Raw genomic sequence first — 18,542 nt, 5'->3', positions numbered from 1 at the left:
GTATTAGAAGGATAAAAAGAAACATGCTTTTCTTTCTGTTTACTTTTTCAGACTCATTCCTATTAGTTCTGAATACAATAGTGGCAGTCAAAGTATCTTAATGTTGTTCCTAGCTGTGCAGCACAGTGTATCCCATTGTGAGAAAATGTTCTATCTCTTCTGGGCATCATCTGTAAAACCTTTATCAATAAATTGTACACAATATTTCTTCACTTCCAACACCTCCTGTTAAACTTAATTGAAGCCAGAATGTATTACTGTTAGATAGAGAGTGGAGTTTTTGTTATGACATAGCTTTGAAAAGACACTAAATGCACTCAAAAAGATACCAGTTTATGAATTAAGATATTTAAGAAGCTTTGATACTGTATGATTTTATTTGGAATCACATAGGAAGATTTCTGGGTCATCTGGGTCATCATTTGAAATGATGATAGAGTTTGATAATCTAGTGAAATCCAGGAGCCTGAAGAATTGAATGCTGTAAATTTGTTGGGTTTTTTTATTTTTATGTGGATTTATTACAATTCAGGAAGGTATTTATTTAGTATTTCTTTTTTTAATTACAGAAGATAATGACTATCTAAAATATTAAAATAACTACCTGTTATTAAACACTCACTGTTGCCTTCTGGAATTTATTTCCTTTAGAGACTAAATTTTAACATACCCAGCTTAACCCCTACAGATTAACTGATTCACATTGTTTATGTAAGAGTAAAGAATAGTTTTCACTAAGGTTGCACCTACGTTGGAAATACAAGTACTAATAGAAGAAGTTGTTTTCCTTAGGGCTGACATTCTATGCGAAGACTTCTTTTACAGTGTTATTTAACTATATCATTAAAGCCAGCCCACATGTGAAAGCAAACAATGGCATAGCACAGTTTAATTTTAAAGTGTTTTTAACATTAACAAAGAAATCTTAGAAGTAACTACTTTTGAAACATTCCCAAAAGGAGTGTAGCACTACTTTGTCTTTAATCTCACACCACTTATTGAACTGTATTTATTTCAAATCTGGAGAAAGGAATATTCCACATCTCACTTTCTTAACAGAGAGTGGATTATGAGAGCAAGAGAAGATACAGTATTCAAGCAAAAGCTGTAAACAGGTACATTGATGACCGTTTTCTGAAAGAAGGACCATTTGAAGACAAAACCATTGTCAAAATCAGCGTGGAAGATGCTGATGAACCTCCAGTTTTCACCTTGGAGAACTATGTGATGGAGATTGCTGAAGCGGCTGTGAGTGGCTCATTGGTGGGAGTTGTAACTGCTAGAGATCCAGACAATGATGACTGCCCAGTCAGGTACCTAACTTAAAACACGAACAGGCCTCAAATATAAACGTAGTTGAGATTTCCAAAGGCTATTTCTGTTCCTAACCTTACAGTTAATCATGCTTTCATTGTCATAGCCTAGGTTATTCTAGGTGTTATTCTAGGTAGGCAGTTAAGGACCATACAGCCACTCCCTCACTCCCCCAGCCAGTGGGATGCAGGAGAGTATTGGAAGGGTAAAAGTGCAAAAAATTATGGGTTGAGATAAAGACAGTTTAATAATAAAAACAGGAAAAAAAAAGAAGGCAACAAAGGGGAAAAGAAACCCACAACAAAACCCCAGGAAAAACAAGTGATGCAAAAAAAAACCCCCAAAATTTCTCGCTACCAGCCATCCGATACCCGGCCAGTCCCCGAGCAATGGCAGCCCTGGCCAACCTCCACCCCCGCTCAGTTTTATTGCTGAGCGCCACATCATATGGTATGGAGCATCTCTTTGACCAGTTGGGTTCAGCTGTCCCAGCTGTGTCCTCTCCCAACTTCTTGCATGAGTAACAGAAAAGGCCATGATGCTGTATAAGCACTGTTCAGCAATAACTAAAACGTCCCTGTCTTATCAACACTGTTTTGGTCACCAATCCAAAACATAGCCCCATACTAGCTACTATGAAGAAAATTAACTCTATCCCAGCCAGAAACAGTACAGTAGGTTAAATCCTGCCCCCTAGCGCAAAATCTAAATAAATGAGCTTTGTTTGTGCATCTTTGCAACCACTTTGGGATAGGGAAATATTTTAAACAGCAGTCTGGAAGAGGCTGTGCATAACAGCAGAGCTAGGGTAACGCAGCCAAACCTGTAAGTGCCTGGAGGAGTTCCAGTCTGTTCCCAATATTTTCTGGAGATACAGAGAGATGGATTCATTGCTGGGAGACACAGAACAGCTCTACTGGCATCTGCTCAGCTCAGCATGACCAAAAATTTACCAATACCCTATATCTACCACAATTGCCCCATAGAGATATTTATAAAAAGAGTTCCCCAGCTTTTAATTTTGCAAAATAATTTTGCAAAATAATTTTGCTAAATAATTTTGCTAAATAATTTTGCTGTTTCTTAAGGGAGAAAACAGGTAATTAACCTTTAACAGGGGGTTTATAATTAAAATAGATTCTTGTGTTACTTGACGTGACTGTGTACTGTGCAATTTAGACAAGCTAGGATACAGGGACAAACGGATGAGGGACAAAATAACTTACGGTGTGTATATTAACTTAGCAGATTCCTAATAGTAGAACTATGTGTATAGGCACCTATAGTTATGACTTCAGAGGTTTAGTCAGTGCAAGGCCATTTGCTATGATTTTACATTCATTTACTGCTATTTAATAAGCTAGACATAAATTAAATTAAAAAAGAATAAATAAAAATATACATGTACTTTTTTTTCCAAAAAAGGGCTCTTTTGTTGTTTATTTAGATGACTGCAGCATGTCCCGTGAAACGTTTAAATACAGTGCATATCTATGACTTCTTAGTTTGAAATATTTTGATGGAACTTGCTACAAAGTTAGTATGTCTGCATAGTGCCAAAACAGTGATGCATATATTGCATCACTGAGTTTCTTTAAAATAGAGCATGTCACTTCTAATGTAAAGGTATGTTTATTGGGCTAAGTGTCATGCATATGAATCTAATTTTGAAACCATTGCTGTCATAAATGACAGCAGTTTCTTATAATATAGAAAACCAGCTGTGTTGCATTGTGGACCCTGGTTTTCAAATAAACAAAGTAAACAAAGACATGAAACAAAACCTCACTACATCAATAATAAAAAAAAAGTAACTAAAAAATATCCAACATACATTTTATGAAAATTATCTCTCAAGAATCAGATTACCAAAAAAATAAACTGAAACAAAACAAAGCACCAATATCAGAAAACCCTAAAGCTTTGGATGCAGAGGATGAGGAACACTCACATTTAAAAAAAGAAAAAATTGAATTGTAAATCCCTAAAATAGAGTTTTATAAATGTCATATCCTCAGCTCAAATTATAAGAACTTTCACTGACTGTGTTGTTTTGGTTCCTTAATTTATCCTCTTACTGATTTTCAAAAGAGAAAAAATGTAACTATAAATAACAAGTTATAGAGTCATCCAACCGCTGGCACATAATCTGAGCTGGAGTCCTAAATGCCAACAGGAGACAGAAAGACTTTGTCAAGCACAATTAAAGGTATAATAAAAGAGGGAATAATTGCATGTGAGAATTCCAAACGAATGGTAAGAACCTTCAACTCTTCAAACAGGTTTTTTTTCCATGAAATAGACTCTACTAGGAACTGTGACATACAGTCTATTTTATATGTTGTGAAAAATATTTTTAAATATCCTTTCCTTTTGAACCAGTATTTTTGGTGTCTTTCTCAGTGCATCTCTGGCCTGTGACCAGTGGTTAGACTTTAACAATTTGAAGGGTATGTACGTATGTACATGTGCATGTGCATGTCTGCATATGGAGATAGCATCCAGAGCCTTTTAATTGGAGACTCAGGAACACTGGACTTGTTTGCAATCATCTCCTGCATTAGGATTTTGTACCCTACCCAGGTGACACCTCATTACAGATAGTTGTCTGTCTTTCTTTATAATGCCCATTCCCTTGTCATCAGAGCATGTCAGCAATGATAAAATAGATTTGCCATTATACTTTCACTTAGCTGTTAGTGTTATTCATTTCACAAGTGGCACTTTTGCTGTTTCTTTTCAACAAAGTCATTCACCTGCTGTGAGCCTGACTTAGAAGTAAGAATGAATAATGCATTTCAGATTCAGTTCCCATTAATATAGATCTTAGACATATTTAGTGTTATAAAAAGAAGAGCTTTGATCTTGGCAGCAATGAATTTTAAATGTTTATAAGTGTACATTTTTCATGATTTCTGAGTTGTTGCAGCAGGCATTTGTATGTATATATGCACAGCTCTGTTTTCTCAACTGACAATAGCTTTCTATGTCCTTGCTTCTGATGGAACATTTCAGTATTGGGGAATATCTTTACATTTTTTGGTGCAGGTACTCTATTGTCCACGACATGCATTTAAAGAGATTGTTCAGCATCAATGAACACAATGGAACAATCATTACAACTAAACCTCTGGACCGAGAGATAGCTTCTTGGCACAATGTAACTGTTACAGCCACAGAAACAAGTAAGTAAGAAATTTAAGGAACGCTGTGTTTTATATACTGCGAACTGTAATTATCCTCTGAATATGCCTTTTAAGTGGAGAATTCATGCTTCTTTTTCATTATATTACTGTTGCTTGCTACATTAAGGAACATTATTAAAATGATTAGTTAAATAGAAGCAGAATGTATTTGAGCTCCAAGGTCCTGTGCTCTTTCATAAAAGATGACCTTATAAAAAAAGAAAGGAAATTATAATAGGATCAAGACTGTAATGTCTTCAAGTTATACTGAAGCGTATGAATTGCTCCTGCAGTGCAAGATCTTATGTTAAATTAGACCCTGGTTAATTTCACACTAGATTTTTGACTAGTGTGAAATTAGCCAGGGTCTAATTTAACACCAGTCAGAAAACTGTGGCTCATTAATTGTGAATGTAAAGCCTAAATCAGCCAGACTTCTCTACAGTGACAATTAAATCTGTGAAGCATCCTTTATATAGATTTCACCTGTCAGTTTGGTTTGAAAGTCAAATGCAAATTGCCTCTGTTTGTGCTTTTGGTGATCTGGTTGCCCTAACTCTGGGACAACACTCTAGAAAATTAACAGCTACTGATTTATAAGGCAGTTTAAAAAGATTATTGGGATATTATTTAAAAACTAATCACATCCATCCTCAGGAAGGAGAAGAAACATATGAAACTAGAGTCCAATCAATAAATCAGACAGGTTCTGCCAAATACTTTTAGCATGTTTTTTTAATCCTGAATCTCAGTTAAACGCTATTTATTGCTAAGACTACTTTAAACACATATTCATAAATTGCACTGTTCCCAAAAGGGAGCATTCCCTGTATATATGGAGAATATTACTGCTAGAAGTTTAATATAGGATAGTCAGTAGCAGTTTTCATTGGAGTCTTTATTTTGTGTTTGGGATTTGATAGTATTTTCTTCCTTTTCAGCTTCTCTGTGAGTTTTTAAGCATGAATGTATTTTGCTTCTCATGTTGTTGGGCAGCTGGCGGGTGTTTGTAAAATTGATCTCTGGCATATTTTTGTCATGTCTTGAATAGCGCTATGGAAACACAGCAGGATGACTTTGGTCTGGACTTTTCTGTTTACTTAAACAATAAAATAGGAAAGAACCAAATGTTACAAATGAGTAAGTGTCTCCTGCAGCAAAAGAAAGTGATTCTTTCACAGTAATGAAAGTTATTGTAGAGAAACTGAGCCCTCATTATCTTCATATCCTTAGTCTTTATTTCTTTAATGATCATAAGGTCACTGTCTAAACACTGTATTCAAAAGCATTGAAGTTGGGTCACCTTGGTCTGGGCAGACCTGAAGTCATTTATATTATGAACTAGTAGCATTTTATTCCTTGAAATATAACATACACTGTGTGTATGAGACATTTGGTGGATGACATTGTGGCTGCACTGAAGCCAAATCAAAATGCCATTAGAGTTCATCCACACAAGATATTCATTGCAGCTGAGACAGATACTGAAACTGCACTACAACAGCAACCGCCCTTGGGGCCTATTGAGGTCCTGGCATTCATAAAGGACACAAGCCTTTTGCCTCCATTGCAATGACAGGGATCAGAGATTCGTAAGAGGAGCTTGCCTCTGTTATTGCAGACTTGTGGTGTGGATCATCCTATCCTCATGCCTTGTTTTAAAGGTACCCAGAAGCAGATCTAATTCATTGGACCTTAAAGACAAGCAGTCTGAACCTGCAATCTGTTGAGTCTTATTCCACTTTATGCCTAAAATGGTTCTAGCTCAAGAGAAATCAAGTTTCCTTTGATCAGTTTTTACTTGGTTGTAATTGGCTTCCACCTAGTACAAGGCTGCAGCTTAAACAACAGCATTCTCACCATGCATGAGAAATCCTTAAGTCATCAGCTTTACTTAACACTGATTTACTGAGGCAGATGAAGGTTGACTGACAGTTAATTAATTTAGAAGAGGAATATCTGCTTCAGCTTTCTCTGTTGAGCTATAGATGACCAAAATAATTCCCAATGATAGCAACTGGCTTGAGCTTACTTTGGTCCTCATTTCTTTATACACCCACTGGAAAAATGCACTACCAGTCATAAGCATACTTACCCACAAGAGACAACAGTCATTTTCCCACTGGGTCTTCCGGATGTCCTTTCACAGCGGGTTCCAGACCTACTACATGACTACAGAACTTACAGTTCTTTGAAGGTTTCAGACATGGATCGCATAATTAATTCAATATTTAATTGTCACCCCTCTTTGGTCATATATACTTCTGTTGACAGAATTCTAACTTTTTAGATTAGTCCTTTTCTAAAAAAAATAATTTGTGTCCATTTCCTTGAGGAAGCAGAAAAATTTGCTTTAGCCTAAATTATAATTATAACAACTATTATTATTAGTATTATTATTACTGTTATTATGAATATTACTACAAGTTTCCTTTTACTGGCTGATGACAATGCCAAGTTTTCTTTAATCCCCTGCAAGTGTTGAGTTCCACTTTGTCTCTAGAGATGGCCACCGCTTTTCTTTTCATACAGGTCCAAAATAAGCAAGTCACTAAATTTGGTCCCTAATAATTAAAACATCAACTTCATTCTTCACGCTGATCCAGCCTACTGCACTTGATATCCTGTTCTCTCAGACCTTGTTTTTCAAGTTCTGATCTCTCTCATGGAGATTATGACAAAGAAATTTTCTGCTCATTGAAAGATCTTTAGCTTTATGTAGCATATGAGTACAATGGCTGTATTCAAATTCTGACAACTTTTTTCCCATGTAAGGGATAAAAGACAAAATAAATGTTGCCTACTATCTTCCCCAATTGCAACCAAAGGAGTCACTCTGCTTCACCCCAAATCTTTACCAGATACTGATTCCAAGAGTGGCTTTGTAATGTGTTGCTCCCTCCCAAAACAAAACACCTATGATTTCAGAAAAAAAAAACCAATACAACCACAACACGACAACCCAAATATAGTAAGGAAGTAGAAACAAGACTATTACCAAAAATAAATAAATAAAAAAATATTTGGTGAAAGAAAACAGATGTGAATGGCAACTCTAGGCTGAAAGCTGCTACTTAAATGTTTGTGCAAGCAAAGAGTAGGCTTTAAAGCCAATATAGTATCTATGAATCTTATGAACAAGCAAGTTAGGAATAGGCCAAGGTAGCTGGGTCCTTCCCATGCCACTTTGTATATAACTGAAGCCACCAAAGATATTCCCTGCCTCCTAATAAACGTTACAAAGTTTTCCTTTCAATGCCAATCCAGCCAAATCTCTGCCCTACACATCCAATCCTAACTTAAGTAAAAGAGATTAAGTAAGTCCTTCACTCTTGGTATTATTTCTAAAAGGGATGTGTGCTACTTTTTATGTTTATTTAAAAAATAAGCCAAGCACGGTTTCATTGCCTATTGTATTATTTTTGATGTCGGGATTCAACAAGAGAAATGTCATCCCACAAAGAAGTATTTTTGAGATGACTCTGCAAAATCATAAGCTTTGGTAAATTAGCACGGCTTTAATGATTTCACAAGAGGAATAGCAATGTGAAACTGCTAAGTATCTAGCCCTTTATCTCTGTGGTAGTTGCTTTTGCTGCATTTCCTTTGGCAAAAGACTCAAAGCTATCAGCACAGATTCCATAAGATCCAAGAAAACAAATGTTTGCTCCAAGCAACCAGTGAATTATACATTAAAAAAGCGATGTAAGAACCAACCAAACCCATAAAGTCTGAAGTCAGCCAGAAAGGAGTATGTTTTCTTTTTCTCTTAAAGGTCCATTTGACTAATTTAAGAAAATGCCTTAAGGACTTCTGAACAGGTCAAAAGCAGTGACACTAGCACCCATCATGAGGCATATTTTAACTATAATGAATATTCTTGTGAGTGACATACTTCTGGTTTAGACAGAGCAGATTGAGATATTGATAGATATTTAGTATTGCTGGAATGTCTCAAGATTATTTTATTCACTGGAAAAATGTCTTCATTATGGTCCTTACCCAACAACACGTCCAAGTTAATGTGAGTGTTAATGTTGCAGTGAAACTTCCTTGCCTACTGGAGTAGTAAATTACATTGTGGGGAAGGCAGACATGGAAGGCTATGCCTTCATGGATTCAATGTGCTGATAGGGGAAGGACTTCCCAGAGGTATTCAGTACAGAATCGTAGAATCATAGAATAATCACACACACAGATTCATACAGAATGGTAGGGGTTGGAAGGGACTTCTGGACATCATCTAGTCCAACCCCCCTGCCAGAGCAGGTTCACCTAGAGCAGGTTGCACAGGAATGCATCCAGGTGAGTTTTAAATATCTCCAGAGAAGCAGACTCCACAACCTCTCTGGGCAGCTTGTTCCAGTGCTCTGCCACCCTCAAAGTAAACAAGTTCCTCCTCAGCTTTAGATGGAACTTCCTATGACCAAGTTTGTGCCCGTTACCTCTTGTCCTGTCACTGGGCACTACTGAAAAAAGACTGGCCCCATCCTCCTGGCACCCACCCCTTCAGTATTTATAGGCATTAATAAGATCCCTGCTCAGTCTTCTCTTCACCAGACTAAAAAGACCCAAGTCCCTCAGCCTTTCCTCATAAGAAAGATGTTCCAGTCCCCTAATCATCTTCATAGCCCTTTGCTGTACCCTCTCCAGCAGTTCCTTGTCCTGCTTGAACTGGGGAGCCCAGAACTGGACACAGTACTCCAGATGCGGCCTCACCAGGGCAGAGTAGAGGGGGAGGATAACCTCCCTCGACCTGCTAGCCACACTCTTCTTGATGCACCCCAGGATGCCATTGGCCTTCTTGGCCACGAGGGCACATTGCTGGCTCATGGTCATCCTGTTGTCCACCAGGACTCCCAGGTCCCTTTCCACAGAGCTGCTCTCCAGCAGGTCAGCCCCTAACCTGTACTGATGCATGGGGTTATTCCGCCCCAGGTGCAGTACCCTACACTTGCCTTTGTTGAATTTCATAAGGTTCCTCTCTGCCCAACTCTCCAGCCTGTCCAGGTCATGCTGAATGGCAGCTCAGCCTTCCCGTGTGTCAGCAACTCCTCACAGTTTTGTGTCATCAGCAAACTTGCTGAGGGCACACTCTGTCCCTTCATCCAGGTCATTGATGACTATATCGAACAGGACTGGACCCAGTACTGACCCCTGGGGAACACCACTTGTTACAGACCTCCAACTAGACTCTGTGCCACTAATCACAACCCTCTGAGCTCTATCTATCAGCCTGTTTTCAATCCACCCCACTGTCCATTCATCTAACCCACACTTCGTAAGCTTGCCTATGAGGACGATGTGGGAGACGGTGTCGAAAGCCTTGCTGAGGTCAAGGCAGACAACATCTCCACTGCCCTCCCCTCATCTATCCATCCAGTCATGTCATCGTAGAAGGCTATCAGATTGGTCAGGCAGGACTTCCGCTTGGTGAATCCACAATGACTACTTCTGATAACATTCTTTTCCTCCAGATGCTTTGAGATGACACCCAGAACGAGCTGTTCCATCACCTTTCCAGTGACGGAGGTGAGGCTGACTGGCCTGTAGTTTCCTGGGTCTTCCTTCTTGCCCTTTTTGAAGGCTGGAGTGATGTTGGCTTTCCTCCAGTCCTCAGGCACCTTGTCTGTTCTCCGGGACCTTTCAAAGATGATGGAGAGTGGCCCAGCAATGACTTCTGCCAGCTCCCTCAGCATTCGTGGGTGCATCCTATCACGACCCATGCACTTGTGGATGTCCGGTTTACTTAATTGGTCTCTAACTTGATCCTCCTCAACCAAGGAAAAGTCTTGCTTCCTCCAGACTTTCTCTGTTACGTCTAAAGTCTGAGACTCCTGAGGACTGGCTGGAGCAGTAAAGACTGAAGCAAAGAAGGCATTCAGTAACTCCACCTTCTCTGCATCATCTGTCACCATCACACCTGTCTCATTCAACAGTGGGCCCACATTTTCTCTAGTTTTCCTTTCACCTCCAATGTACTTGAAGAAACCCTTCCTGTTGACCTTGACATCCCTTGCCAGGTTTAATTCCAAGGAGGCCTTGACTTTCCTCATTTCATCCCTGCATACTCTGACAGCATTCTTGTAGTCTTCCCAAGTGGTCAGTCCCTTCTTCCACATACTGTAAACTTCCTTCTTCCACTTGAGCTTTTTCAGAAGCTCCCTGCTCAACCATGCAGGTCTCCTGCTTCTCTTGCCCGATTTCTTGCTCTTAGGGATACACTGATTCTGAGCTTGGAGGAAGTGGGACTTGAATATCACAGAATCACTAAGGTTGGAAAAGACCTGTAAGATCATCAAGTCCAACCATCAACTAACACCACCATGCCCATTAAACCATGTCCCACAATACCTCGTCCACAAGTTCCTTGAATACCTCCAGTGAGGGTGACTCCACCACTTCCCTGGGCAGCTTATTCCAGTGTCTCACCACTCTCTCAGTAAAGAATCTTCTCCTAATATCCAGTCTAAACCTCCCCTGGTGCAACTTGAGGCCATTTCCTCTTGTCCTGTCGCTAGTGACTTGGGAGAAGAGACCAACACCCACCTCTCTGCAACCCCCGTTCAGGTAGTTGTAGAGACTGATAAAGTCTCCCCTCAGCCTCCTCTTCTGCAGACTGAACAACCCCAGTTCCCTCAGCTGCTCCTCATAAGACTTGTGCTCACCAGTCTCACCAGTCACCCAGCTCTCTCGAGCCTTCCCACCCTCTAGAGCTCTAACCCATGGGATTTCTCCAAGCAGTTTCTTGAGGAGATCAAAGTTAGCCCTCCTGAAGTCCAAGGTTGCAATCCTACTTGTCGTTTTGTGCATACTGCACATGATCCTAAACTCTGTCTTCTCATGATCACTACAGCCAAGGCTGCCCCCAACCTTAATGTCCTCCACCAGTTCCTCTTTGTTTGTCAGTACTAGGTCCAGTAGTACAGCTCTCCTTGTTGGCTTCTCCACCACCTGAGTCAAAAAGTTATCATCAATACACTGGAGGAACCTCCTGGACTGTACATGCCTGGCTGTGTAGCCTTCCCAGCAGATACCAGGGTGATTGAAGTCCCCCATGAGGACCAAGGCCTGTGATTGTAAGGCGACTCTCAGCTGTCTGTAGAAGGCCTCAAGGCCTCATCATCTTCCCCATCCTGATCAGGTGGACTGTGATAAACACCCACAACAGTGTCTCCCATATTGGCCTGCCCCTTAATCTTTACCCACAAGCTCTCAACTTGCTCTTCATCTGCCCCCAGGGAGAGCTCGATACATTCCAGTTGCTCTCTCACATAAAGAGTAACTCCACCACCTCGCCTCGCTGGCCTACCTTTCCTAAAAAGAACATAGCCATACATGACAGCGTTCCAGTCATGTGAGCTATCCCACCATGTCTCAGTAATTGCAATGAGATCATGGCCCTGCGACCGCACACAGGTCTCTCATTCTTCCTGTTTATTCCCCATGCTGCATGCATTGGTGTATAAGGATTTCAGAGAGGGAGTTGAGCGTGTAGTTTTTGCCCTTGAGGGGTGGTAGGCCTTCTGGTTCTCAAAAGTACTAGCATGCTGATCCATAAGTGCTGAGCTACTACACCCAGGCACCTCTCTAGCAAGACCAGTTACCTCCCCATCCCCCTTCGAATCAAGTTTAAAGCTCTCTCAATGAGCCCTGCTAGCTCTTCCCCTAGAACCCTTTTCCCCCTGTGAGATAGGCTTTTCCCATCTGTTACCAGCAGGCCTGGTGTCTGGTAAATCAAGGCATGGTCAAAGAACCCAAAGTCCTGCTGGTAGCACCAGGCTCGGAGACAAGCATTGATCTCCTGGCTCTTCCTGTTTACCCCCTCTGCATTCCCCGCAACTGGAGGGATAGAGGAGAACATGACTTACGCTCCCAATCCCTTGACCAGTCATCCCAAGGCCCTGAAATATCTCTTCATTGCCCTTGGACTTCTTCTCACTACTTCATCACTGCCTACCTGAAAGATCAAAAGGGGAAAATAATCTGAGGGCCATACTAGGGAAGGAAGCTTCTTCTTTACATCATTAACCTGGGCCCCAAGAAGGCAGCAGACTTCCCTATGTAGCTGGTCTGGTCTACATATCGGGCCTTCCTCTCCCTTCAGAAGTGAGTCACCTATGACAAAGACCTGTCTTTTATTTTTTACTGAGGTGGCTTTGATGCAGGGGGTGGTCCGACTAGTCCTCGACGACACCTCCAAGCCGAAAGAACTATCATCCTCACCATTGTCCAGTTCCCTTCGCAGAGCACTGTACCTGTTTTGCAACGAAACCTGGGAAGGTGAGGTAGTCGCTGGGCAGACACGCCTGTGGTGCCTGTTGTGTCGGGCAGGAACATCTTGCCATTGTCCCCTGTCCTGGGAGGCAGGGTGCGACTCAACCATCTATCCCCCTCTCGCATTCCCTGGTGGCCCTCAAACTGCTTACCTCCTCCCTGAGCTCCATCACTAAGCGAAGGAGATCCTCTACCTAAGGACACCTCCCACAGGCGTGCTCACCACTGCCATCCAACAGTGGCGGAAATGCAGGGCACACCCTGCAGCTTGACGCCTGGGTAGCAGCATGCTCCCACAAGAGCTCCATCTGGGAAGCTGCATCAGAGCTGGTGCATGCAGACCTCAGGGATGCTATGGTCTTCTGTCGAGTGGATACCACGGCTTCCTGGCCGAGCTGGTAGACTTCCAGCGCCCTCCTGTGTGAACTGCCGTGCCCTGGCTGCTGTGCCGCGCCCTGTTGCCCAGTCTGTTCACCCGCCCAGGGAGCCCGCCCTTGTCGTGGCGCTCCCAGCTGATGCCCTGGGTGACACCCACTCGCTGCTTGCTCGCTCAGGGTGCGGCGACCTGTGGTCCCAAAGGGCTTTTTTAGAGCTGCCGTTGGTGGCGCTGGCTCTGCCCCTGCTGCGTCAACAGCCTTCCCCCCGGCTGCCAGTTCCAGCGCAGGCTAGCTGCTTCTCCCAGCTTTGAAAAGCCCCAAAAAGAGCCCCTTGTCGGCCTTTTTTGCCTCGATTCCCTTCCCCGATGTGGACTTATCGGCACTGGAGCTGGTCTCCTCAGTGGCTGACCATTGCTGAGATGATAGTAAATGATAATAGAATCGTTTAGTTTGGAAAAGATCTTTAAGATCATCGAGTCCAACCGTAAACCTAACACTGCCAAATCCACCACTAACTATGTCCCTAAGTGCCACATACACACATCTTCTTTTAAATACCTCCAGAGATGGCGACTCCACCACTTCCCTGGGCAGCCTGTTCCAATGTCTGACAATCTTTTCAGTGAAGAAATTTTTCCTAATATCCATTCTAAACCTCCCCCGGTGACATATTTATAAACATTTTTATTACATAAATATTTTTTCAGCCTAGTTTATACACAGCTTTTATACCATGAAATATAGTTAGGTCTCACTTTTCCTGTGTGAGGTAGTTATAGCAATACAACCTTGTGTAAATGCAGTAAATGCAGGAAAAAAGTTCCTTATATTAGCAGAGTTTATTTTCCTTTTTATACAGGAATAAGCCATACTGACATAGCTTTTATATCTAAAGCCATAGTAATAAAGTTGCTTTAGATATATACAGTAATAAAGTATACTTGTATAACAGAAGCCGTACAGCTTCTGTGAGTACAAAATGCTAAGAATTAAACCTTTTGTGCAAATAACACTTGGAACAAATGTATAAGCTCAGTCTATGAAGCCTGTCAGCAGTAATGCCTTAGATGTCCCTGGATAAAATCAGACTTCTTTGCAAATATTTGTTTAGAGACCAGAGGATAGGACAGCTCTGTTGTTCCAAACTCAAAGTTTCAGCTTTCTGCCTTGACTAGGGTTGGGTATCAGTGTCCACTGCAATTACTTCATGTCTAGCAGTGACATAAATATTTTTAAAGCATGTGAATTTTGGTAAAATTTTCTCTTAAAGCTTCAAAATTTCAAAATACTAAAGAAGAGGAAGAGTAACAGAATTTCTTAAAGGATTGTGACCAATTGCTGTGATATCCATGATGTTAAGTGATGTAAGAAAGTGCAGCTGCCTCCTCCAGCCGCTCTGGCCCAGGACCCTCCTGACTGACTGCTGGAGCCCAGCCTGGTGCCCAGGGACCTGAGGCCTCTGCCCAGGCTCAGGGATGCGGCTCATGCTTTCCTGTTTGCAGGCTCAACCCATAGCAAAGCTGAGCACCTGTCCCAGAGAGACAGACAGACACAGAGGACACTGACATGGCTGGTCAGACAGACTGCCACAGACAAGGCACTGCCTTCAGCAGCACCTACATACAGGACTCACATAAACCACAAGGACAGACAGCCAAGTCCCCTCCTCGTCTTTTGCTGAAGAGGCAGAAGGTCACTGGTGCAGGCGCACACACACACACACACGCACACACTCCAGGTTCCAAGCACACATGCACTCACAGATCCCTTCAGCATGGACCCTCTGTCTGCCCGGCACCCCTGCCCAGATCGCAAGTCCTCTTATCCGCTTTATGGGACCCCAACTCACCAGCTAGTGCATGCTCGATGCTCGCTGGCAAACCTGCAGCACTCACACACTCATCCCTCATGCACCCCACATTCGGAAGTCCCCCCTGAACGTACCAGCATGGACCCCCCTGAGTGCCTGGCCTGGACCCAGGGACCCCCCACTCACTGTTGAGTCCAGCTCAAAGTTTGATAGCAAAAACACACACGCACACCACGTACACCCAGTTTGGAGAAGGTACAGACACTCATCTCCTGCACCCCCCACTCACTCCAGTACCTGGCACCATGGGCCAGGGGCACCCACACCCCTGTCTGACTCCAGTAGCCGGCACCAATTTTCGCTCACACATACGCATGTCTCACCAATAGCTGGTACTTAGTCCCTGCAGCACACAGACACATGTAATGATAGAGAGTAAGATTAGGCAGAGAGATAGCTAAGAAAAGATTGAATAAGAAGATACAAGATGATAGTATTGACTGGTGATCAGTCGCAGAGCTCAGCCGGACAAGTGTACTCACTGGCCCTGTTTTACACACGACCCGTCCGTTTTATACCCCTTTCTATCTGCCCCCTCTTTGTTCCTCCCTGTACATCCCCCGTGGGTTTGTACAGCTCCATTGATTCCCACACCCCTCTGGGTCTGGGGTCCCTCTGGTTTACAGTCTTATCAGTTGCAAAGTCCAGGTTGTTCTACCTGGAATTGTTGCCCTGTGGTTTCTGGATAGCCCATCAGTTATCCTGAGGCTTGTTTCTTACCATTGGCTCCACGTTTGCTTTGTCAGGTGTATATCTTGGTATATTTTGTTTCTGTTTTCCCCTTTTTCTCCCTTGGTTTCCCAAATGACAAGGTCCCTTGCAGGAAAAAAGTTTCTCACACTCTCACGTGCTCCCATCAATTAGTGTGTCTGACCAGGTTTGGTTCTCATCACCCCCTCCCTTATCATTTGTCCCTCAGGTTTGTGTCCCTGTATGTTCTTGTTTATGGCTTCCTCCTTTTCTTCTTAATGCTTGTTGCACTGAATAAGGTCCTTGACCAGATACCGTTAGAGAAACAGACACTCTCCTCCCATAACTAGTACAGTAAGTTGTTCTGCTTCAACAAACCTCATTTAATTTCTCCAGAGCAGATTTTATTTTTTACATTTAAATCAGTTTCTGACTTGGTAAATGAAAGAGTGAACAAATCCAAAATTTTACATGAAATATCCTTATATATTTCAAGATATATTATTATAATTTAATGTGATGGATTGGTGAAAAAACAAAAACGAAAACAAAACCCCACCACTTTTTGTAAACAGAACGCCAGCAAAGAAAGAAAATGTCCTTTTTTATATGTATAGGACATATTTGAACTCATTAAAAAGATTTAGTATAAAATGTGTCTGTAGGTCTCAGTGACTATTTTCTTCTCTGCAGAATATAAATAAAATTTTCTAATGCCTATGTTAGTTTAAAACATGTAGTAGATTATAACTTCTGATTTCTGTTTTCTTTTAACCACTAGGAAATCCTGAAAAAATTTCAGAAGCAAATGTATATATCCAAGTTCTTGATGTTAATGATCATGCACCAGAATTCCCTAAATATTATGAAACATTTGTTTGTGAAAATGCAGTTTCTGGCCAGGTAAGTGTGAAGGAGTTAGCCATCAGTTTTCTCATTACAGTGAAGATTTGGTCTGAGATGTTTCTGTTTCCTTAGATATTGATTATGTCAGTACTGTGATTACAGGCTGTATTTTGTCTATTTCCAAAATTAGTTCTGTTGATAGTTTGAAATATAGTTTGAAATTTAGATTTCAGAAGACTGATGTGTATTTTTCCCCCTTTAAAACAAAATCAATACATCTCCTTGTTTGTCTACCACAACAGGTAATAGAGAAATACAGACAGAAACATTGGGAAAAAAACCCAGCATAAAACACACATATGATTCATGTTGATGTCACAGAAGTTAAATATAGGCCTGGTATTTACAGCAACAGCATAATGTAGTTGGGAAGAATCAGATGTAGACCAGATTCAAACAGGATTAATTGTGTTCTTCGGTTAGAAATCATTTATTGTGAACTGAATTCAAACCCTGTCTAATTCAGTGGAAATCTGAAGATCTTGAAGTCACAGCCCTTGCAACACCTTCCCTCGCCAGCAGCTTATGGGATTGTCATATTAAGCATCCTTCCCTGGAGGTTTTTTTTCATTTCCTACTCACTTCCCAGGCGAATGGGGTCACATCAGTCAGCTGCCCTAACCCCCCAGGTACACTGCTGACTCTCCATTTTCCTCCACCCGCTTTCCTCTACAGCTTTACTTTTTTTTTAAGTGATCTAGTTCTACAGCCTAAGCCTCAAACTCCAATAAGTGTGCCGCGAGGCTCCACACAGTGTCTAAAAGAAAACTGCAAAAAGAAAACCAGGATATTCAAAGTTAAAAAAAAAAAAAGGTACTAAATGAGCAACAAAAAAGCAACAACAAAAAGCTATATGCAGAAAAATCTATACATTTTTTCACCACCTTAAAGCATTCTTTGGATGTATGATAGAGACCTTTGGGATATCTGTGACCGTTCCATTCAAATGTTTTGCTATGTTTTGATTTCTGCATCACAGAGCCTTTCTTTTTACAGCAGCTTGGTTTAATTTGACCTTGATTATTCTGCAGCTAAACAAAGCTTTTTAGCCTTATAGCTTTTTCCATCCATTTATATATTTCTCTATCAGCAGTTGGTTTGTTCTGCATTTGGTAATTTTCCACTCTGTGAAGGCTACCTCTGATTCAGAGGTACTTGGAGCAAGCCATTTCTTTTGGTCTTTGGGTAACTCATTGACTGATCAAAGTACAGGCATTAAAGGAAATGCCACTTCATGTTTCTTGTCTTCAAGTCATATTGAATTAAATATGGAAGCTTATAAAAAGGATATTTGTAAGCCATGTTTTGGACTTGCCTACGGTATAAAAAACAAGGTGATTTATTTCCCAAGGTTTTATTATTTCATAGTTGCTTACCAATAAATAACATCCATATGCTAGCCCATTAATGGCTACTTTTCAACAATAAATTAAGTGTGTATATATATATAAAAAAAGTATTTTGAGAATCACTGGAGAAAATGGCACTGTAAAGAATAGTAGTAGTAACAGTAATAATACACTCTTTGAGCATAAGATACAGAATTATTCCTGTTTAACATTATAATACCTGAATGAGGAATGAGCAGGATATTTTCCCATTTTACAGACAGGCAAAATGTTAGTCTAGATTTTATTTTTTCTTTTTTTTTTTTTTTCTTTTTTCTTTGCTCTAGATTTTTGGGAATCATAGACATCTTTAGTTTAGCCTTTGGAGACCATGACAGTAAAGTTAAATGATCATCTCATTAACAAATGATCTTAGAGGAACAACAGAAAATTGCTACTAAAGTGCATAATTATCACAGTCAAAGTTTATGCTATTTTATTAAATGTTTATGATTTGAAACAGAATTGATAGCTGATGTATCTCCTTCAGTACTATTACTATTTTTTTTTACTTTTACTCACAGAAAAAAAGGTT

At 41.1% G+C, this 18,542-nt stretch overlaps 1 protein-coding gene across 1 annotated transcript in view; it reads left to right on the top strand.

Annotated features, from left to right (window-relative positions):
• LOC132316762 (cadherin-19-like) overlaps positions 1-18,542 on the top strand; it is a 45,165-nt gene that overhangs the window by 14,291 nt on the left and 12,332 nt on the right. The window contains exons 6-8 of the mRNA XM_059815613.1: positions 1,060-1,313; positions 4,363-4,499; positions 16,495-16,616. Of these exons, the coding sequence (XP_059671596.1) occupies positions 1,060-1,313; positions 4,363-4,499; positions 16,495-16,616 (513 nt within the window). The remainder of the gene's footprint in view (positions 1-1,059; positions 1,314-4,362; positions 4,500-16,494; positions 16,617-18,542) is intronic.

Source organism: Gavia stellata, chromosome 3 (genome assembly GCF_030936135.1).
Source record: "Gavia stellata isolate bGavSte3 chromosome 3, bGavSte3.hap2, whole genome shotgun sequence".
Lineage (NCBI taxonomy): Eukaryota > Metazoa > Chordata > Aves > Gaviiformes > Gaviidae > Gavia > Gavia stellata.
This window is presented reverse-complemented; position numbering and strand designations above follow the sequence as displayed.